This window comes from Spermophilus citellus (genome assembly GCF_964194105.1).
Source record: "Spermophilus citellus genome assembly, chromosome: 7".
NCBI classification, from domain to species: domain Eukaryota; kingdom Metazoa; phylum Chordata; class Mammalia; order Rodentia; family Sciuridae; genus Spermophilus; species Spermophilus citellus.
Window position 1 is genome coordinate 75,070,334 of NC_138188.1, and position 23,652 is coordinate 75,093,985.

At 37.5% G+C, this 23,652-nt stretch overlaps 1 protein-coding gene across 11 annotated transcripts in view; it reads right to left on the minus strand.

Moving 5' to 3' along the window:
- Positions 1-23,652, minus strand: part of PEX5L (peroxisomal biogenesis factor 5 like) — a 218,077-nt gene that overhangs the window by 143,969 nt on the left and 50,456 nt on the right. For 6 of the 11 annotated variants that reach the window (XM_081301240.1, XM_081301246.1, XM_081301245.1 and 3 more), the window contains exons 1-2: positions 16,570-17,626; positions 15,012-15,083 (exon numbers count right to left, since the gene is read on the minus strand). The exons of 1 other annotated variant lie outside the window; for it this stretch is intronic. In XM_081301240.1, the coding sequence (XP_081157366.1) occupies positions 15,012-15,083; positions 16,570-16,662 (165 nt within the window). In that variant the 5' untranslated portion in view covers positions 16,663-17,626. Of the gene's footprint in view, positions 1-15,011; positions 15,084-16,569; positions 17,627-23,652 lie in introns of those variants that run through there. 4 more of the 11 variants (XM_081301247.1, XM_081301244.1, XM_081301241.1 and 1 more) reach the window with 3 other exon arrangements.

Sequence of the window (23,652 nt, forward strand, 5' to 3'; positions counted from 1 at the left end):
TAAAGAGGCTTTTTAACTTAAACTCCTTTGTGTGCTAGACTTTGTGAAGTAACTACAGGCTGTATCTTTAAGTTAAACAAGATGCAGTGCAGTTTGATTTTCTTGATGGCTTGTGGGAAGGCAGTTAGAAGGAGAGCCTGGGCTTTGGAGAAAAAAACTCAATGTTCCATTTTTTTTTTCTGTTTTACTGGTTCTGTCACACTTCTCAGATGCTCAACCCTTCTGAGATTTTTTTTCTTCCGTTCTGAAAAATTGGCATCACCATCCTCATCATGATAATAGCTCTCTGCTTGTTTTCTAGCACACAGTAGGTATTCAACAATGTGAATTCCATTTTACTTTCACCTCTTCCTCATTCTCAGAAGAAAATGATGGCATTGGATGATTGAGGTATAGAGTTTGACCTACTCAACTCCACAATGTCTCACCTACAATATTTATGGATGTATCTAATGTGACCTCGGTGAGACACACCTGCTTAAGTGTCCCTGCCTTCCGCCTATCCTAGAATTTGGTCTTACCATGAACTTTGGAGTGTCTGGATTATTTCTCCTTCCTGATTGACTGAAAGTTCTGAGGAAGCTAATTCAAGCCAGGCTTGCCTCCTTTGTGATGTCATATGGAAGCAGATTTCTAAATAGGTGAGAATAGTAAGAGCTCATTTGTGGTTACTAAGTGTTGGTGTAAGTATAGCCTGAAATAATTGTTCTGAAGACAGCTTATTGACAGAGTTTAGATTCCCCTTCAGAACCACGCTGAGTGCTTCTAAATGTCAACTGGCTCTGTGAGAGAAAGTTCTCCATTTCTTTGTACCTGGCTGAAGCTAATTGGGTTTCTCTGTGTTTTGAGAGACGTTATATGATTTTTCTGCTAAAGATTCATTATGAATTCCCCATACTTTTCATTTAAAAAATAATAAAGATGGCTCAGGAATTAATAAAATGTGACAAGGAGGCCTTTTTTGAAGGGTTAGAGGAAAAATACCGTTATGTTGCTTTTACTTGGATAAGTCATTTACTGAATGCAAAAGAAAGTCTAGAAGCCACAGCATAAGTTTTGCTTTTCCAGGGGGAAAAAAAGGGGGTGTTTATTTAAGAAATATGATCAGGAGCAAAGAAAATGCCAGTGTTATTTCTTTAGAGGTATTATTATTATGGTGCAATCTTTTTGAGGCAGTTGAAATACATAAATATGAGTACTTTATCTAAACAATCACTCAAAAAGAAATCCTATGTAATTCCATCATTTGTAAATAATAAAATCAAGCCACATTCTGCCCCCTCCCCAAGGATTACGGATATAAAAGTAATCATTATGGATGCATTCATTTTTCTACTGGAGATTTCATTTTAAAATTACTCTTTAATGTGAGAAGGTGATTCATAACCCCAGAGCATCAGTGGCTTCTCTACAGAGGATACCATCGTGGATATATTCACAGGAAGTAATCATCTTGAGTGGCTCAAATGATTATTTTTATGGTTTTCTTCTAGACATTCTTCTAGAATTCTCATAAGTTGGAAGTAGGATAGGGATAGGGAAGTCAAGGTTAGAGGTTAGTTCAAGGTCAAATAAAAAGTCATTGGCAGAATCAGGAACTTGAATCCTAGCATCTTTACTTGTACTTTAGCTCTGCTTTATGGACTCTAATCCTGTACTGTTGGTTCCATATTAATTAAAGAGTTTTGCATTTTGAAACCCTAGCAAAAAATTTTAAAATCTAGAATTCTTATAGAATTCTATACTCTAAAATAGACTCAAAATTAGTTTCTATCATTGCCTTTTAATATGAAGAAGTCTTATGGTCTAATCCTATAACCCCTTTGAGTTGAGCTCACTTTGTGTAAGTTGTTTAGACTTCAATATCAGGTTTTTAGAGTCTCTATATGTTTTGGCATGAGGATAGTTTAGCAGATCTATACATCTGTCTCCTCAATGAATATGCTACCTGAGTAAATTATCTCCCAGGGTATTTGTGGCTCTAACAATATTTAGTCAGTTTCCTATCTTAGCAAACTTTAAAATTCATGTGAACTAAATTTATGCAAATCCACGTTTGTGGTTTGGCTCTGGTCAGCCTCAGGAAGCAGGATGCTTATAACTGCCACATGGAATGTGGTTTAAATTTTAAACCTGAAGTTTTATGGAGCAATGCAACATGCATGAGGACATCTTCAGTGGTGCTTCAAGGTACAGCAGGGATAGGGAAAGATTACACTGTGCAAATTCCCATAAACTTCATGCATAATTCATGGAAAATCAGTATATGTCTAATCATAGCAATGTACATGATTTTCTTGCAATCCTTTCTTTTCTTTATTTTTGTCTTTAATTTGATAACTTGCATCCTGAAAGGAAAATATTTGAAAGATTACTGCATGAGTAAGGGAAAATCATGGGGGAAAATGCCTAAAATTCACCTTGAATCAATATAAGGTGCCTCTTAAAATGACGTTTATAAAAATTGGCAATTTGGAAAATAAGCTCAACATAATTTTATTTAAAGAAGGTGATACAAAATTGAATGGATACTGACTGCAACTGTGCAAAAACGTAAAATCATGTTTGTAATAATGCAAAACAAAGATTATATAAACTGAAAAGTCCTAGGGATTGTGAGTGATACATTGTCTTTTGTCCAAAATTCCTGGAGAAGGGTTATGCATACTATAACCAGTGAGAAGAGACCCCAGAGATAATTGTTGGTCCTCTAGCACTAACAGGTAAACCACAGAGAGGAAGGCTAGAGGCTGAATTTAGGAGGATCACAAAAGGGATCCCAAGAAACTGGAAGGGACAGTCAGGTCAGGAGAAGTTTAAATCGGGGTAGAGTATCAGTTCTCAGATCACTTTTCAAGACAGTAACGTGGGAGATCTGCTAACATACCAGGATAAACTAGATCCACAGAACAGTTCATCAGGGACTTCAGCTTGCAGAAAGGTCAGCTCCTGTAGAGTGGCAGGGGGAGTGACATTTTCAGAGCACAGCAATCTACTCCCACAACAGAGAGCTGCTCAACAAATGCCGAAGGGCCAACTTCCTGGCTTTGTGCCAGGTGTGGAAATTTTCAAACGTCGTGGGTACGGAAGTAATTGTCCTGCACAGGGAGGTTTAACTTGTGAGTAGCACCTCAGGTTGGAGGACTCAACGAAGTCCTCCAAAACTGCAACCCAAAGGCAATACATGCAGGGTCTTACAGGTTGCCTGACAGGGCTGTCTTGATACCTGGTTCTGGCCATTGAGAATAGTGTAGTGTCCTATGGCCTCAGAGGTGGACATTTATCCAAGGAATGAGCAATTTCTCTTTTTTTGCAGATTAGTTTTTGGGTGTGTATCTAACTATCTAACTATGTATTTTCTCCCATCCCCCCATATGTTCTTTTGAAGGAAGAGCGTATTTCACAGTTTACCTCTCTTAATTTATTGATGCTTTCCTTTATCGTACTTTTCTTTGCAATCAGGAATTTTCTCTTAAACTTTACCATGTTACATTATTTCCTAGCACAGCCCAAACTGTAACAAATCTCCCTGATTTATCAGGGAAGCATGATGAAGGGAAGTTTGGGGTGTGGGGGAGGGGAGAAAACAACTTTGGAAACTGTTCTCAAAGCCCAAGTCCCCTCCTGGGAACATACTGAGCACTAGGAATGCTTTTTCAGGACTCTGACTAGGGAAAGAGGCTATAATGCACATCTTAGAGTTCTGAATGCCCCCTTAGCCCCCACTTGCAACTCTGTATCAGTGCCAGCACCAGCACCAGCTGTGGATAACAGGGCCCCATGGCACTACTGGCTTGTCAAGGGCCATGACTGGCTATGTCATCTCTGATTCTTAGCACCTAGAAAACACTTATAAAAGAAAAAAAAAAGCTATAAATATATTTGTGTACAATAAATGAGGGAGACACTTTGGATCATTTCCATAAAAACGATTTTAGTTTTTTCCCCAAAATCAACATCTTATGTTCCCCCTGAAGTTATTTTAAGTTACTTATAACTGAGAAAATAAAAGAAAACTTAATTTTTTTTCCACATAGTTTCTTTTAGAAGCAGTTTCTAAAAGTAAGCAATTCTCTTTCCTGAAACCTGAAAGTTCAAGGTCACCAGCATCCTCTGACCTGGCTCTCCAGACTCTACACTGCTTTCCCTGGCTTATCACACAGGAATAAGGATCTTGGGAACATGGCAGAGTTAAACCTAATTTTTTTCAGAACTCCAGAAAGTATTCATATACTAAATGCAGTTATACATTTTTCCCCACAACCCTGCTCCAGAATATTCATAGCAAGATTTGCATGTCAAATTTCCCTAAATAATAGATTATTAGATTTTTTTTTGTTTCTCTGTTTGCTCCCTCTTCTTTTAAGGAATAGGCTTTAATTTTGTTTATCTTTTTCCTGCTCATTTTTCCTCATATTAATAGGACTTGAGAAGTCTGCTTATTTACAGAGACAAGGGGGACTTGTTCTTTAAGTCTCTGTTCTCTTACCATTCCGACTCTCCAAGGGGACTATGAGGCCCTCTAATCTTTGCTCCTCCTTCCCTCTAATCTACACCCCTCTATTCCTAGCAAAGCCATCAAAATATTTGTGATTTTTATATACTTGTACACATATATGGGCAGAAGGAAGGGCAGGGCTGAGGCACAGGGGGAGAGAGAACATGTGGCTTGAGCAAGAGTGGAGCCTGGCATTGAAGTGGCATGGGACGGGGTGATAGGAGAGTTAGAAACTGGCCAGGCACAGCCTGCAGGTCCCATGAAGAGTGTGCTTTTTATTTCAGACAGTGGGAATCATCGGTTCTCTTCACACCTTAGGTACCAACTACTAAGCCAAGCAGTGTTGGGGTCCATAGGGCAAGACTACTGTTATTCATGAAAGTCCTGACCCCAAGGGTATGATTTTAAATCAAATTCCTTGAGGTTTGAAGAGAACACTGACCATTCATGTAGGGAAAAATGAGTTGCTTTCTTTTTTCAAAAAATAAAAAATTTCTAAGATTTTAGACCTTCAGCTTAAAAATTTAAGAATATCTAACCCTGCCTGTGAGCTTCCATTTCCTTTATCTTGTGCTTAAAAAGATGATTAACAAAATACATCAACTGATATAGCATCATTTGTTTTTCTTTTGGGATGACTCCCATCTTTCACAAAAATTAATGCGTCAATTTTGAGAATATATTCGAAGTTTAAAGACAGAAGCTGGGAGCGTAGGGAAGTGGTAATTGGACAACCCTTGACTGGAAGAAAACTACTTCTATGATTAGTGTTTCTCTACAACAAAAATTCATTAATTATTCACTAATTATACAAATGAGATAATTTTATTAGAAAAAAAGGATGAATGAATGTTTTTTTCTATTCAGAGCATCCAGCACAAAGCCGAGATGGTACATTCTCTCACCATTTCTTTAATAAGTCACTTGTTCATATACTTCAAGAATGAGATCATTTGGTCAAAAAAAATACCCTGATGAGGAATAAATACCAATTGTATTGACTGGTCATCTGTGCGTGTGTTTCTTAGATCATAAGATCGGAAGGAAGTGGTACTCACCCTGATGGGGGGTAGACCATGTGCAAAACTAGTGATTAAAAATGGGAATGACAGAATTACAGAGTTGTTTTGGAGAAAGGGAAGGAAGCAATGGAGCATTAAAAGAAGCAGGTTTGCAAGAGCTGTGCTTCTGTCAAACCTTGTACATGCAGTGTCAGAACAAGAGGCATCCAGAGGCAGGATCAGAGAGTGGTGCTGAGCCGAGGAAAAAAGACTTGACTGCAAAGTCTGGATGGGAGCAAAATGAAAGCCTAGCCACAGAAATGACAAGGTCAAGGCAAGGGCAGAGCAGAGCACAGGCATCTAGGTTCTAAATCAGAAGAGAAGAAAGGGAAGTTTATGCTCCAAACTCTCTGCAGCTTGTTAACAACAATGACGAATCAAAACAAAACAAAAACTAGTTCAGTTTTCTTGTTCCTTGTTTTTTTTTTTTGTTTGTTTTGAGTTTAGAACATAAATCATTTAGTACAGATATTTTCAAGCCCTCCTGACAATTGAGGCTGACCCAATCAGTGGTGATTTCACCTGCTGGGTGTGTTAGAGCACTGGCCTTGACTTCCAGTGCAATCCCCAGATGCCCAACTGGGGATTGGTTCATAGTCACCATGACCAACTCGGGGAAGATAACAAACTGAACCAGGTGGGGGAAGCCCTGCAAGATGATCTGTAGAAAAACCATCTGTGTAAACATGAAGGAAACACTGGTTGGGCAGTCCAGAAGACTTCAAAGTTGCTTTGCAAATCTTTAGTATCTGTGCGCTCAAGTGTTCTGAGAAGTTGTCACAGGGTTTGTGAAAACCTGTTTTGAAGAATCAGGAAGCATCTTTTATAAACCTTCCATAATCATCTATCACATAGCTGTGCTCCTGAAATGTGCACTTTTTTCTAGGTGAGTATTCTGGCTTTGACTTGGATGCTTAGCCTACTAATATAAGACACTTTAGAAGAGAGGATAAGAAGTTTTGAAAGTCAGGAAGGTAGTTACAGGATAGCGGAATGAACCTAAGACTGGAGACCACAGACCAGCATTCTAATATTGTCTGTGATGTGAAATAACTTGGCAAACACAGTCAAACTACTTCCCTACTTGGAGACTTACTTATTTTGCTTGAACTAGAGCCAAACATAATGGAACTCCTGGCAGCCGCTCCCTTTTATCACAAAGCTTGTATGCACACCTGAGTTGCTCCCTAAGAGGTGTCATCATACACGTAGATGCCCCCCTCTCATTCAGGGTGGCTAAGAATGGGCCCACAGAGCACTGGATTAGATTATCTTTTCAAGTTCCTTCTCACTCTGAAGTCTACGGTTCTCATATTGATCAGATGAACCTACTTAACAACAAAAACTACACCACAGCACATCCTCCAGTATGAGAGGTTGAATGGGTCTCCTTTCAAGTTACGTTCCAAATGGCTGAGCACTTTCAGAACTACCATCTCTGTCTGTTACTTTCATATGTCACATCATTTTTATGCTCAGCATGTCAGCTCACATCATTTCAATTATACATTTATTTTCTCACTGACTAAATATGCTGCAAGTACCACTTTTTGCTATTAGATTAAAAAAGAAGAAAACATAGACTATTTGAAAATGACTTCACAGCCATGCATTTTTCAACCTGAAAGCCCAGGGGTCCCCCCTTTTTTTTCCTTAAAGAACCTAGGCTATTCATTAAAAGCTTACAATAAAAAGATATATAATGGTATTTCAGATATTGAATTGGAGGTGATAACTCATAAGCTCTTGGTGATAATAATTTTTAACTGGGCCCTGATGAGTTGCATTACTGTCTGGAAACTTGGGGAAGGTGGGTTGGTAGAGGAAAGCGGGGTGCTTGTGTGCTACTCTATAGGTCTGGTACAAGGATGTAAGACAGGCTCAAGGCTACCTGTCAATTATGCGTTAGTGTCCATTATTTTAATCAGATGGGCATCTAGGTTAGGTTAGTTTTCAAGTTGGAAAGTGTAAAACAGGAGATAACAGAAGAGGTGAGCAGAGACCCACCCAGGCCTATGTCCACACCTTGCTTTCTTTTGACAATAGGTCATAAATTGGGACCCCCAAGGGCAATGCACATGTTATTTCAATTACATATCATCTAAATTTTAAAATTTTTAAAAAATTGATTGTAAATACCCAAAGAAGCAGATTGTATTTCTTGAAAAGTTAGCATGTGTAGTGTGGCCCTGAGCCCATTTCCAACAAAGTAGCAAACAGCTGGAGCTGGTAGGTGCTGCGCCCTCTAGGGGGCCAGCTCATGCCAAGCAGCCACTGTCCTCCTCACTCCCAATTGCTACTCGATTTCTGTACCTGGCTGATCAGAGGAGGTATTGGCATCTCTGACCACAAAAAAATACTGCAATGTTTAAAATTATTATAACACCAATCCAAGGGGATCCTACTGCTAATATATCTATGGATAGTAACATCTACTCTCACCACCACTCAGCTCAGTGCCTGCTACTTATAAAGAACTTATTACCTGCCATACACCTGGCCAAGCATTTATATTCAGGAATTTATTTAATTCTCCAACTACTTTATGAAGTAGATATTATTTTCCTCATCTTCAGGTAGAGTAGTCAGAGGCTCAGAGAAGCCCATTAATTTTCCCAAAACAAAACAGTTGCTATACAGCTGCAGCCTGTTCTTTCTTAGATCTCTGTAAAGGTCCTGCCTGATCTTACCCACTGTGCTAGAATGGTCAGCACACGTTCTGTCATTGCCGAGGATATCGTGTGGCATAGGAGCTGGCATCAGATCTGACCATCTGCTAGTCTCCCGTGGAAGGTGTGCAAAACACTCAGGAGCAAACTGGTGGAAACGACCAAAGTGAAGATGTTAGAATCTCACCAGTTCCAGCTCATCACTCGGGAAGCATGAGTGGGGAGAGTATCAGATACAACAGCCGTGGCCCTGGCTTCTTCTCCGGCTCTGACCAGAGGAGGCTGAGCTACCTCCAAGGAAGTATTCCCATTTGAGCCTCACAACAGACGTCCGACCCAGATGGTATTATTCCTTTGCACAGATGAAGAAGCGGAAACTCAGAAAACTTAAATTGCTTACTCCAAAGTCTTCTGCTTAGTAAGGAGCAGAGCCAAGACTAGAAACTAGGCCGGTGGATCCCTACTTTAACTCTCCCGCTTGGTCTGTGCCTCTCTGTGAAGAGTTAGTGACCCTTTGCATTTTCTGTCCTAATACTTTCAGATTTCAGCAAGCTCTCAGAGGATTCTGAAATGAATGTATTGGGTTTGCCCTTTGTGTTTTCTCTGGAGTCAGGTGATGCTCAGGGGAACTGGTACACGAAACTGAAATGCACAAAATTAAAGGAACAATAAAAAAATTGAGTTTACTATCACTTGCTCCCTAAATTATCAGTAACTTGGAATTTTTTATATTTCTTGATACAAATGGGGAATATTTAGGAATAAAATACAGGCTGACTGTATTCCCTTCAATAATTTTTTATTTAACTTAGTGGAAAACTTTCCCCTTTCCTTGTACAATATCTATTGATGATAAATAGCTGTTCAGACAAGATGGAACTGATTGGATTATAGTAGGGAGTCTTTATTGACACCAATGCTGATTTTAGATGGATTGCAAATAAATCTGCCTTGTACTCATTTAGCCATTTCTCATTGATCAGTCTTCTGTGAAGAAATCACTAATGAGCCTCTAACAACTGTGAGCATGATGCTGTGTCCTCCAAGTGTCCAGGATCCCCTGCTTCAGGGTCTTTAAGCTGAACAGGTTTTCTCCTTTCTGCAACTCTGGAAGGGGTTCTTGTTCTTGATGGCCAACTACAAAGTTCCAAGAAGGTACTGAGAGAGACTGTTTTACATGATATCAAGAGACAGGGTAAATGGGATCTGAATGATATCTAAGCCGTCACATCAATATGGCCAAGAAAGCATAGAGTGCAAGGCAGGGACACTTATCACCCTCATTCTTTTTGCTATTTATGAGTCTGAGACTGCGGTCAACTGCTTAGATGATGGCTGGGCCATGCTATCTGTTAGAACCAGAAGGAAGCTGTGTATCTTTCTGTTCATCTGTTGTGCTTGCTCTTCCATTTTAATTTCACGATGGCCTTTATTTCCTTTTTTGGGATTTATCCCCAGAACAACCACTAGGGCAGAGCTTCATCACAGCTCAAACACTTATATGCTATTGTAGACACAAGGGGTGACTCTACTTTGATGCAGCTTCTTTTTCTTTAGAAAAAGATCATAGAAGTCCTAATATCTAATACTTTCTATTCAGTCATCTCTTACAGAATTTAAGAGACTTTCAGAAAGGATTTAGACTAAGAAAAGTGTGCATTCTTTCTTTCTATGGGACATCTTATGCCCGGGAGAAGCCCTCCCTCTGAGACTGTGAGAGGAAAAGTAAGTGGTCCTTGATAACCACCTGTTAGCCTTACTGTGTCTGTGTCTGTGTGGAGGGGTGTTTCCCTTTTGACAATGCCTAGGGGTCAAGAGGGAAGGAAACAATTAAAGAGTGGTTGCCTGAATGTCTATCTCTATGAGGGTTCAATAAATAAATGTTGGCCAACTATCATAATCCCTGATAATTATTTTATGTATTTAGAGTACAAGACAAAACTTCTTAACCCACTTGTAGAATGACTAGTGGTGAGCGATGGTGCAGAGCTGGCAGGGGAGGTGACAGGAAGCGCATTGTATGTCATGAGGGAGGGCTGGTTTCCAGTGCTCTTTGTGATTAACCAGTGACCCTGGGAAACTCCATTCACCTTTCTGGATCTCAAAGTTCCTGTTCGTTAAACTGAAGTTGGGGGTGGTGGTGCGTTGTGTGAGGGTGACTAGCTAATTAAAATAACCTATATGACTTACACCTTATAAAGCATTTGTATGTATTTTATCTTGGGCTCGTTTTTTTTTTTTTTTTTTTTTTTTTTTTTTGTACCTGGGATTGAACTCAGGGGCACTTAGCCACTGAGCCACATCCTCAGAACTATTTTGTATTTTATTTAGAGACAGGCCTCACTGAGTTGCTTAGCACCTCTCTGTTGCTGAGGCTGGCTTTGAACTCAGGATCCTCCTGCCTCAGCCTCCAGAGCTAGCTGCTGGGATTATGTATTTTATCTTAGATAAACTTCAGGAGATGGAAAAGCAGAGTATTATTTTACAAATGAGGAAACTGAGCTTAGACAAGTTCGAGATCACAAAGCTACCGTGAAGAATTTAGACAGATGGCAAACTTGGGCCTTTACAGTCACTTTTGATTGTAAATGGCTATGGTTTTGTTTTCAGTATTATTACATTGCTTGTCTATGAATTCTAGTTTTAAAATTTCCAGATAATGCCCTATTGAAGAATGTCAAATTTATCAAAAGTCATGTATATATTTTTTCCCTTTTAAAACAGCATTAGTGCCAAGCATAATGACAAATGTTTGTAATCCCAGTACTTAGGAGACTGAGGCAGGAGGATCACAAATTTGAGGCCAGCCCAGGCAATTTAGTGAAAACCCAAAACCCATATCAAAATAAAATTAAAAGGTCTGGGATGTAGCTCAGTGGTATAGTGCTGCTAGTATATGTGAAGCCCTGGGTTCAATCCCCAGTACAATCAAAAATAAAAATAAAAAGATTGCACTATTTTCTCTGGCTATAGTTCTTAAGTATGATCTAGGATCAGCAGCAATAGGCTGAGGACTTAGAAATGTAGATTTTCAGACCCCACTCCAGATCACAAAATCAGAATCCCCTGGAGGGGGACCCAGTCATTTCTGCTATAATAAGCTCTCCAGGGGAATTGGAAGCAGCTGAAGCTTGAGCACTACTGCTTTGATCTTGGTGCACTTGTTCTGGATTAAGTGGCTGACATTTGACATTTCCCACTTTACTCCACTGAAGGATATGCAGCTTCAAGTTTGAGTCCCACATCCAACAAACCCAACACATTTTGCTAAACCCATTTTTGCAATGCTTGAACTGATTGCTTCACCTATAATTGTATCCTTCATGTAATCATAGTGTTCTATAGTTTTATGTTAGTCTTTGTTACCTCCTTAAAGTCTACTTGGAATTTCAAAATATTTGAGAAGAAAAGCTGTCCAGGTTTATCGTTTGATAAAATTTGAATTCAATTGACTCTAGTTACTTTAAAATAAAATGAATTATTATCTTTTCAGAGTGGTTAATGTTTTAAATTTTACTAAGGGTACTTGACCATCTACTCTCCCTTTCTCCCTACTAAAATCTCAGTAATTTCAGAAGAAAATTCATATTCACATGAGATGGATTTCTAAAGAAAATCCCCTCTCCTCTAATCAGGAAAGAATATTTTCATAATAAAACTTATCCAAAATGTATATTTAAAATTTCTTCTTTAATATTTATTCTAGAAAGCCAAATACTGTATTCATTAATTATAGATTTAATATTATCATGCCAAATGTCTGGGCTTTAGAGGCATTAAGATTTTATTTCAACATATTTTCTTTGATTACTTTCCTATGCTTGAAGTTTAAAAACTCTGGGGATTTCTGGAAGAAAATACAGACTCTGATCCCAATGTGATCATTTATATTTAAATGACTCTGTGTGTGTGTGTGTGTTATATGGCACCTATTACTTTAGGACATCAACAATAATTTATGAGTTCTCTGGGATATTTTTAAGTGCACCCCAAATTAATTTTGCCAATAAAATTTCACCAAGAGAGAAGCACAATGTTGCCTTTCAAGAATAAAAACCTTTCACATTTCCCAAATTTTCTCCTTTTTTTCCATATTGAAATAACACAGACTCATCTTTTACCCTCTTGAATGAGGGCAGCTGGGGTTGGCCGGGGAGGTGGGGGAAATGCATATATTGTGCACTGCTTTTGTTATTTATTTGCTTATATAAGCAAGACTGTGGGCTTTCTGAACAAGTACTAGACTTCCAAACCACAGGACTGATAAAATGGCACATAGCTTGCACAGCATGTGTGGACCACAGTTTGTAAGTGATGGATGGAATGCGATTAGTTGACTTGTGCCCATCATAGCACTCCAATTATTTTATTTATTTTCCTTAGATTTCCTTTCAGCATCAGTTACTGAAAATGCTATTTGCAATTACATGGAGATCAACAAATTTCTACTAGGTTTCTGCAAAAGATACAGCTTGAACATAAAGATTCTTAACAAAATTATATATAGGGCTACAGAGCTTTAGTTTTGTTATATATACTGTGTAAATTATATCGTATGTATAACCTCTTATCTATGCCATTCCTGAAATATTACAAACACACAGTGTGTCAATCTATTAAACTTAGGGATAACTTTTTTTGTAGTTTTAAAAAGACTAATTACAATGTGAGGTACTAACATTGTCATCGTTTTGACTTAAGATTTGCTCACGATGTGAATATCAATAAAAGCTTGCTAAATGGAAAAGGACCATTCTTCCTGCCAAAGGCCAACACCACAGCCAGCTCACATTTGTAATCCCTCATATTCGGAATTGTGTGTTATGAATGACTCAGCAAAGCTGGGCCACCACCAAATGGAACCAGTATGTGTAGTGGCCCTGGAAGGAACCAGAATTGCAGAGGCCCTGGAGGATACCGAGAACATCAAACCCACCATCATTCCATCTAGTAAGGAAAGTGCTATTTTCTGAAGAAGCAGGAAAATTGGTTTTCTTTAAGATTCCTTAACAGTTAACAAGTTTGTGGAAGTTACCATAAGATAAAAAGAAAAATGACACAATAATTTCCTTGGGCTTTCTACTCCAATGATCTCAATATATAATTTTGTAGTTTTCTGAACACCAAAATTATTTAGTTAAAGCACAAAAATTGGGCCAAAAAGAAAAAAAAAAGTGGAAGGAAGGAAGGAAAGAAAATAAAAGCTTTGAGGAGGAAGATAGTAAAGATGTGATAGAATAAAAAGATAAGAATTTGCCTTCTACATGATTAAAGAAGAGATAAAAATAAAATTTCATTTTAATAGAAATATATATATATATATATTTAACAGAAAAAACACAAAACACATATTTATATTCTCTTAATACACTCCATTGTATTTTACTAGTTTATTTGTCACTAGATTTGGTCCTTAAGTCTATGGGTAGGATCAGTTGGAGATGGTGATTGCAGGCCCAAGTAATTTATCTGGCATAGTTAAAATAGAGTTAATAGCTCAGGAGAGCACCTGTGAGATATCCCTACTTGCCTTATTAACTGAACTGACAGTTTGGCACTAAGTGGCAAAATACAAGGCCAAACCCACACACCCCCTACGCTGTTTTACTCAGAAGCCAGAGAGTGGTGATAAGGCAATACCCTCCCTGAGTGCGTGAACCCTGTAAGAACATATCTGCACCTCCACAGAGCTGCTTTGTGTAGCCCGTTGTTTAGAGAAGACCTCTTCAGTTGCCTTAATTATTCCAGGCTTAACAAACAAGTCTCTAAATTTATTGTTTCAGGCTTCGACCTTCTGGTGGCCATTTTTCCTTTTTGTCAGAAATATGCACAATGGCTCCTTTAATGTAACCACTCTGATACAAAACAAACTGCATGATTAGAAAACTGTCCAAATTCCATTTGCCTGTCTATAAAGTACAGATGACTTTCTTTCTAATCTCCTAATCTACTCAAATCCCTTTGAATTATCACTCTATTAACACTTGGGTTTATGTGGCCTCGGATTCAGTACCATTTATACATTAAGTAAATGTGCAGTTATTGTGTCTTCTTGATAATTAACAAAGATGTTAAGGACTGATGCCAATTCGGTGTCATGAGCTGGACACCTTCCACTACCTGGTATGTCTTTGTTTATGGTCTATTAAGCAGTTTTCATTTCTCCTTATGGGCCCATATAACATCCAAGCTAGAGGTCTCTCAAGTTATTGGCAATATTACAGACTATTAAGTAGCCTTTTCCTTTTGTTTTCAAAATTCATTTCTAAATTTAAACTGTAGACAATCTGAGGAATTACATTGGTCAAGACAGACATTTAAAGTTCTCAATTTTCTACCCTTAATCCCCTGTCCTCGAAATCATATTTGTTGTTTTATAAGATACATTAATGGTAGGGTGTCTCATTTTCAGAATAATGTACTTTTTTTATTCTTATTTAAACTTTTTATTTTCCCAAATTATCATTTTTGTTCCGACTCCTTTTTTTTCCAATGGAGATATTAATATTTCAAATTTATATTGTTCTGACTTTATTTTTCATTGTTCTTAACATACAGAACATACATATGTCTTGGCATGAAAAAAGTATTGGCATGCAGAAAGAAGTCAGTGGGTCAAACACATCATAGGTAGAGGTTTATTTGCTCTCACAGTCTACCTTGTTATGCAGGCCCCAGCTAGACAGGCCAATAAAGCTGTCAGGGAAGGGTGAGCTCCCAAGGGCTTCAGGTGTCAAAAATTTACAGTGCAACAATAGAAAATGTACATAAGCATTCACTTACCTGCTTCTGATCAACAATTATTTCGAGGTCTTCATCACTGCTTAGTTTTCCATATCCTTGTTCTTTACTTTTCTTGTGAAAGAATAATTTTAAATGATCATTTAGTTTCTTTCCATTAATAATCTTAATTCTCACATAATATTTTTTAAAGATAAAAGTCTTTACTTATCCTCATTACTAGTCATATGCATCATCCTCTGTCCGTCTCTCATTACAACAGCAAGTGTTTTCAAACTGCTGGCTTATCATTATTATTTTTGCTTAACTTTCCCCATTCAAATTATGCCTTTAATCATTTTCTCAATATTCTTATGCTTCCCTTGTATTTTGTAGTCAGAAAAAATTATTTTAATACTTTGAGATAAATAAGCAATTCCTTGAAGATTTTTTCTTAAAGATTGAAACTTCATTTGTAATTATACTATGCTTCAACTATTAAATGTTTTATTTGAATGTCTTAAATTTTTATGTCTAAGAACAAAAGAAGTATTACACAAATCATGTAATAAATCTTCAGATTTTCAATATTGTCTATGAATCAGATGGATGCTGACATTGGAAAAAAACAACTCAAAAGTTACTCAAGTAACTTTTCAAAGATAAAATAAATTTCAAAACTAGGCAGCTCAAAAATTTGGAAGAGTTCAGAGTAAGTACATCTAAAAAATGCATGTTATTGGCATTTTGTTATTTTTCTTATTCTTATTATTGGTCCCAATCACCATTCCCATCCAACTCCTCCCCCATAGCAAAATCTATAATTATCAGTTCTAAAGTTGGAAAAGAACCTAGATTGTGACAATCAATTTACAATTGCACACTTCAGGAGAATGACGGTGTGTCTGAGTTCTTTCTTTCCCCCAGTGCAGCAGCTGATGGGAATACAACCACTGCCATCTTTCTTCTTCATACCAGTAACAAATGGATCATAAAAATCACTACACACTTAATTATAGTTCATGTTTTTGGCAACCTTGCTTTAAATATTAACTACATCAACTAGAATTGAGATAATTAAAAATATTTTGTAAACTTCAACCTACTGTGTCATATTAGGATCCCATCTATCTCATTAGGGGAAGAAATACATCCTTCAGTGACCATGATATTAATCTTTACACTGTGGGACACAATTCTTATCTGTTTATTTTTCTTTTATAGCATTTCAAAAACCAGATTTTACATATTTACTCTCCCCATAAACATACCTCTTATTTCTGTGTTTATCACTGTAATAAGATAATTCTGAATCTTCAAGTATCAGAATGCACAAATAAAATTCAAATTCTCATTCATAAATTAATGAACTCAGCCACTTAGAACAGAACAGATGGCCACAATATTTCTCTCTATTTTGACTCTTGTCCTCATTTGAGGTTCCATTTCAGGATTGATGGAAAACAAAAAGAGCAAGGTTGGTTTCAGTCAAGCTGACTTCCTTCCTGTCACTTTGTTTTTATATCCTTTCAGTCCATTGGTTGCCATAAGATATTGTCCAGAGACCCTCTAAAGCAAAATATTTCCAAACGCCTTTCCAAATATTGATCTGTATACGTACCAAGTAGCTCATTTGCATGACCCGATTTCTGGACAAAAGGACATTAAGTAGAGATGGAATGTGAGTCCTTCCATCCATTTCACTGTCAGACATCCCAGAATTCCTTGCACCAGCGGCGGTGGCTTCATAGCCAGAACTTGCTGACCAGAGAACCACAGATCTTGCCCAGCAACAGTATTAATAATGTACAACCATAATTGATGTATTCCTGAATCATTGTCTTGACTTTGTAAACATTGTGAAATTTTTGGCTAGCACAAGAAAACCATTGAAATGAGAATTTCTTTTCCTAACTCATTTTCAATCTATGTATCTTTAGGCTCTCTGACTCCTGTTCCCATTTCATGTTTTTTCCAAGATCACTTATTGCTTATTATACAATTTCTGTATTTAATCCTAGGCATACGGACTGCTCAGCCTCCTTATCATAAAAGCTTTTAATTTTCTCTTTTTAACCCCCTGCCCCAGACTTTCTTGACAAACACTGCTAATGGATATAATAACGTCAGCACTCAAAAGACATTATTCAAAACTGCAATTTCTGCCAATATCAAATTCCATCTAATACCACTCTCCAATCTAATACCACCTCCTTATCTGATTTAGTAGTAAATTTTCCTGGGAAGAGGCTGGGTCAGAGAAGGAGCTTACATCCCCAACTATTCCAAGTAGAACTTGGCCCTTCCTAAGAGTGGGAGGAGGCATTACAGTTCTGATTTTGTACTTTAAGTCCCGACTCTCCAAACGGCACACACAGTACAAAGAGAAGGAAGTCTTACAGTTTTACTCTAGAATTAAGCCATATTTTCTAGTTTACCCCATAACCCGAGGGGGATTAATCCTTTTCTAAGCCATATATTCACTCACTTACTGCTTATTTCTAGTGCGAGTATAATCCTCTTTCAAGCACTCAGCTGCCCACTTTGACTGCTGAGATCAGCCAGCCCGGGCAGGATTCTTCAGCTCTCCTCCCTCCTCCCAGCCGGGAAGCCCTGTCTTCTATCTATGCACTTTGATCAAGCACAGAGAAGCAGGTCCATAGCTTTTGCGTGGTGGCCTTTCCTATTAGCCAAAGGACTGAACTAGAAGGAAGAAGAAAGCTAATCTCTCCCCTGTCCAAGTGTGAGGGGGCAGGGCTTCTGTGGGAGGAGAAGCCAGAGGGTAATGGTTTCCTGTGCTCCTCCCACCTCCCTGTCCAGACACTGGAGCTGAGGATTTCAACTGAGGCAAGAGGTTAGGGTCCTCTCTGCCCCCAGCATGCTGCCTGCTTATGGCCAATTTTGTGCATTTCTCACTAAGTGCAGCTGAGGAGGAAGCATTAGTGCAAGAGAGCTAAAATGAGGAGGACTTTTAGATGGGAGAAGCAGAGAAAGGGAGGAAAAAAGGTAGCCCTCCTTTGCTGCCTTGCCCCTTATAAAACACTTTCAGCTCAGGGTAGTTGTTCTGTCTCTGAAACCCCAGTCTCTCTCACTTCCTCACACAATTAGCAGTTCTGAGTAACCTGAAGGAGAATTATCTGGCGTTGTTAGTGCTGATAACTTTTTAAATACTGTTCAGTTAGAACTGTAGTTTCCTCAAGAACATTGATCCTAATAGGGAACCTCAGCTTTGTATAGACTCTACCACCTCTTCTTAACCCTATCTACCTTCTGCTTCCTTCCTTTTCTCTCCCCACCAAAAGTAGAAGGGGAAGGTGGGTTGATTCACTTGAATTTTAAAGAAGCCACTATATTTTGAAAACTGCATAGGAAAACTATTTTCATCACTACTGATGTAGGGTGTCACCTAGGAAAATTTAACAAGTAAATTACAACAACAACAAAATCAGATGGGATAGAGACCTGAAAAAAAAAAATGAAGTAACATGTTGATCTCAGAGTATGAGTTTTCCAAAAAGTTAGAGGTTTTAATTGAAAGATACCAATCTTGTATGGATTGAATGAAAAGAATTCTTCACATTAATTAGGAATGGAATATATACATAAGAAAAGTTTGAAAAGGAAAAGAGTGCTTGATTTAAATAATTGTACAAATTATCCCCAAGTGTGATTTCTTGCCTAACTTCAGATGCTAAAATTAACATAAAGATGAAAGATGTCATATAAATATTTCAAAAATTATTTATAATTATTTATTTACTACTGCAATGAGAGGTGCAAACTCGATTATTAAAGCAAATGTCACATGATGAATATATACCATAGCTGCAAGAAGAAAAGGTCTTCCTACTGTCTTCTTCATAGTTGTTGAAATTCAATGTCCAGCCTCTTATTTTTAATCTCTTTTCCACTACCTCCCCACGTCTTCAAAATTGCTTAGATTTTCCCGGTCCTAAAAGGTGACTTCTTCACATATGTTTTCCCCTAAAGACCAATCTCTCTCTTCTCTTTACTATTAAACTTGAAAGAATGGTCTATACTTACTAGAAACAGTTCCTTATTTTCTCTTCCCTTCTAAACCAATCACGATCAGGATGCATTACCAAATTATCTAGCACTCTTAGAACAAACTGAAGAGTTATCAGTGAGAAGGAGGAGGGTTGGGAAAGAAGATAATAGATAATCTACTCATGGTACTTGTTGAATTTGTGGTGTCTTTGGAAAGTGCATCCAAGTGGAAAGAGCCAGTTGACATTTGGATTCACCATTTGGATATATGGGTCCAGATCCAAGGAGAGGGATAAGGGCAGGGCTTTCAGTGTGTTGGAAATAATTAAAGTTGCAGGAGTAGGTGAGCACATTAAAGAAGAAAATAGAGAGCCTGAAGAGATGAGGACTGAAATCAAAGTTCATTCTTGAGAATGGTTGCATTCAAAGAATGGGCAAAAGAAAAGAAGTCAGTAAAGGGCGAGGAAGAGGAGAGAGGCCATGGGTGTAGGAGAAGAACCAATGGAATGAAAGGAAAAAGACTTCTAGATTGCATTAAATGCTGATAAAAGGCAAAATAAAAAGAATAGTAATGCAAACTTTCCTTATATTTGGCATTGGCAGTCATCAATGACTGAGAAGGGAAGAAGTGGTGAAGATGGAAGCTATAAGAAGTTATTGGATACATTGGGAATAGGAAGTAAAGATAAGGAGAACAGGTTTTTATATTTTATGAAAGCTTGAATGAAGAGAAAAAGGAAGCAAGAAGGCTAGTATGGGAAGAGAATGCTGGGAAAGTCATTGTCCCTGCCGCCCCTTCCTTTATGGACAGGTCTTCAGCATATTGATAATTCAAGAAGAAGGAGCTAGCTTTTTTTTTTTTTTAACATAGGTACTGAAAGTTAGTTGAGATAATTAATGAAGCAAGAAAATAAGAGTCAAGACCCTTCGGAGAAAAACTGTTTTTTTTTTTTCCCCCCTTCAATTATGTGCTTTATCTCTCTAGGAAAAAAAATACCTGGAGGACTATATTCCAAATACTGAGTCTTTTTCTCTGAGAGAAGGAATTATGCATGATCTGTGCATTTTTTTATACTTTACAGTACTTTTTGGAAATAAAAATGAATTTTATAATTTAAAAAAGGGAACCAAATACCATTGCTTATGGGGGTCATAAAATTGTCATAGAAAGGATTCATTTAAAACGACTTTGCAGAAAAAAAGACTAGGTCAGGGCTTTACTCTTCCTTTATTATGTTTCTGGGAATAAAATTTTGTTTTTTTAAATGTAGTGATTTGTGCTGTAGTTATTGTTTGTGTCCCTTGTGGGCAGGAGTGGGAGGAGGGTGGAGTGAGGGTTTTGTTGCATTTGATCTGTCCCTTTCCCCTTGACTCTCCCTTGTAGCATTAAGCTTCTCCAGTGTTTGACAGCATTTTGGTCCCACATTCCATGTGTTTTTTGAAGACCCATAGTGACAGCACAGCTGCAAACACCATTGTTGTGGGAGCCAAAGGAACAACAGTGACAAGCAAGTAAAAAACAACCCCCAAACAAAGGGAAAAAACAAAACAAAACAAAAAAACAGGGAGAAGGAGGTGACCCGGAAGAAGACCTTGAGGGTTTCCCCCATTTTAGGTCATAAGTCTAAATGTACCTTTTCAATAGGAAGTGTGTGAGTAGTTATGAAGATGAGTGTCAAATCTCTGATTTTTCTTATTAATGGGAGAAATCAACTTTCTAAAGGGAAAATGTCATTGTTCCAGAGAGTCATTTGCAGAGGGGCTTGTTCAATCTGGCATTTTTAAAGAACTATTTTTTTTTCTTTTTAAAAGACATTCACAGGAGACTTCTCCCCTCCAGATGTGGTCATATTATGGTAAAACTGAATACCTACAATTCATTGATTTTAGTTCTGGGTCAGGCCTGGCCAACAAACTCAGTTCTAAAGGTATAGTGTTACATGAGAATAGCAGGTAAAGACAGCAAATATGTTGTGTCATCTTGACTGAATTTTAAACCATATGCATAAGCCCAGATTATTATAAATTAAAAAAATTAAGACTAAATCCAGTTGGGAAGATAGATATTCGTTTACTGACTAGTTGGGTAATGAAATTGCGGAAATGCACAATGTCATTTTTACTCTATTCTAGAGGTTCCCCTTTAATAGCTGGCTTTTCTATCTTTAAGTAGCTCTTTATCTACAAGATAATAACATAAAACTTTATAAAGGTTTTTAAATGATTTTTAAAATTTTTCCAAGTTTCCCATAAACAAGAATTCTCTAACATAATATCCATTAAGCTCACTCAATCTTGTGTAATTGTGCAATGACAATTTTCTTAAGTAAAATTCCATTTAAGGTAGGTACTTTCTTATACATCTTTTCCAGTATTTCAGCATGAAAAGTTTTAAACATACCACAAAATTAAAAGAATTTTATGAGTTCTTGAATACCACCATTTAGATTTTACCAGTAATCTTTTATTATACTTGCTTTTCCCCCCATCCATCATCTCTGACATAATTTTGAAGTATCATATACACTATCACTTTTTTTTTGGTTTTGCTACTAGGGATTGAAACCCAGGGTGCCTAACCACTGAGCCCCAGCCCTTTTTTAATATTTTAATTAGAGACAGGGTCTTGCTAAGTTGCATAGGGCCTTGCTACACTATCACATTTCTACACACACATTTAATTTACTTTTAAGGACTCCAAAGAGCATGACGATTGCTTCAATAAACCTCCCAAATAAGAGCAATAAATGTTCAGCATTTGTTCTCTATAGTAACTTTTATTTGAAAACAAACCAACAAAGTACATTTCTAGCATTAAGTACTACTGATAAGTCCCATCTCTAAAGATTAGTGAAGAGGATTTCTGAAAAAAGGCCTGGGATTTTTATAGTTCTCAATCAAAAGCAAGTGATCAAACAACTCGACGTTTTGAGACAAATCCATGGTTTGATAGGCAGTTTGAGTAGATGTTAATTGCCATGTCCTCAATTTCATATCCTTTGATCATCAACATTTCCTGTATATATGAAAAATAGAAAACCACTCTTGTCTGGGCTACATAGTAAGTATCTTCCCCAGGTTCAGGCAACAAAAACAGCAAGCCCCAAGGTGGGGCCAGGATGGCTAGAGGCTTCTCAGAGGGGTCACATTGTTTTACCAAATAGTACTTGGGTGGCAAATTGAGATTGGAGTAGGCAGAAAACAAAACTTAAACTTGAAATTTCAATTATGTCAGATTCAGCAATGTTCTACATTACTTTGCTGACAATAAGTAAACTTTTAATACTCTCCCACCCACAAAGCCAAACAAAACCACATTCAAAGAAAAAGGAAACAAAAATAATCGTTTTGGAAAACTCTGAGTCCAATTGTTTTCTTTCTTTCTTTTTTTTTTTTTTAAATCTGGAAAGTTCTTTTCTCTACAAAAAAAAAAAAAAAAATCATCCTCATACTCCCTCTAGATTTGGCCTTTTTGGAAGCTTGTAACTGTAGTGGATGGCATGTTTTGGCTGACACATAAACATTATTTTCTTCCTGCTGAAGACATTAATGATTGAAAAATTATATATTTTAATCTTCTAATCTCTTGGCATTATGCAGTTTTGCTGTTATGTCCAAGGCAAGATGAAACTAACAAGCACTCTCATTTGGTGGTTTTACTCTTGCCATCACCCACACTGCAGGGCTGGAGTGGTGATTGGTGTAAGGTAATAATAAATCTGATAGAACAGACTTTAGTGTTTTGGATCCCCAAATGATGAGTGAACTATACTCTCATACCCCCACTCCCACCTGGCAACTCAGGAAAGGGTGAACTGCATATTCTGTATCCTTGAAGCAGGAGAAAAAACAAGAAATAATCCATTTAAAATTGCAATCTAGTGATTGATGTTCTGCTTCAACAATATTATTGACATTATTTCTTATATGCCTTGGCCCTGGTCCATGGGGGAGGAGAGCTTATGAGACCAATCTCAAACACAGGTGCACTTGTCATTGACTTCTCCAGTGGATCCTTTCCCTTCTTGCCGGCAGTCAGCACACCTGGCATCCTGCAGCTGCTGCTGACTTCTTTTTTAACAACTGAGCTGCACCTTATGTATTTATGACCTTGTGAAATGAAATTGCAATCTTTTTACTTTAATAAAAAGAAAGGGGGAAAAAAGCTTAACTACTTCTATAAGCGTTCTGCATTATAATATTATTCCTCTATTTTCATACCTTCTGCAAGCCAGAACATTTTTGACACATTGACACATGCTTGAGAAAAAGTTGTTAATGAAATTTTGTTTCTGACAAGAGCCAACCCAATGTTTGTGCTTCAACCATAATATTCATGTGGAAAGTTGCAGTTGTTTACCTTTAAGTTACCTCTGTGTGACTGATGAACTTATAATTAGCATTTCTATTATGGCTGAAATGATTTTTTAAAAAATATTTTTGTTGTCACTGGACCTTTATTTTATTTATTTATATGTGGTGCTGAGAATTAAACCCAGTACCTCACACATGCTAGGCAAGTGCTCTACCACTTAGTCACAACCCCAGCCCCTCATATGACTTTTGAGGATTATTATATAAACATTTCCTGGAGGTTTAAATCGCTACTCTCACTTCTGAGCTCTACCTATGGCCTCCATAACCATAGGCATCCCAACCTAGTGCCACAATTCTTGTCATTTATCCGTCAGTCTCT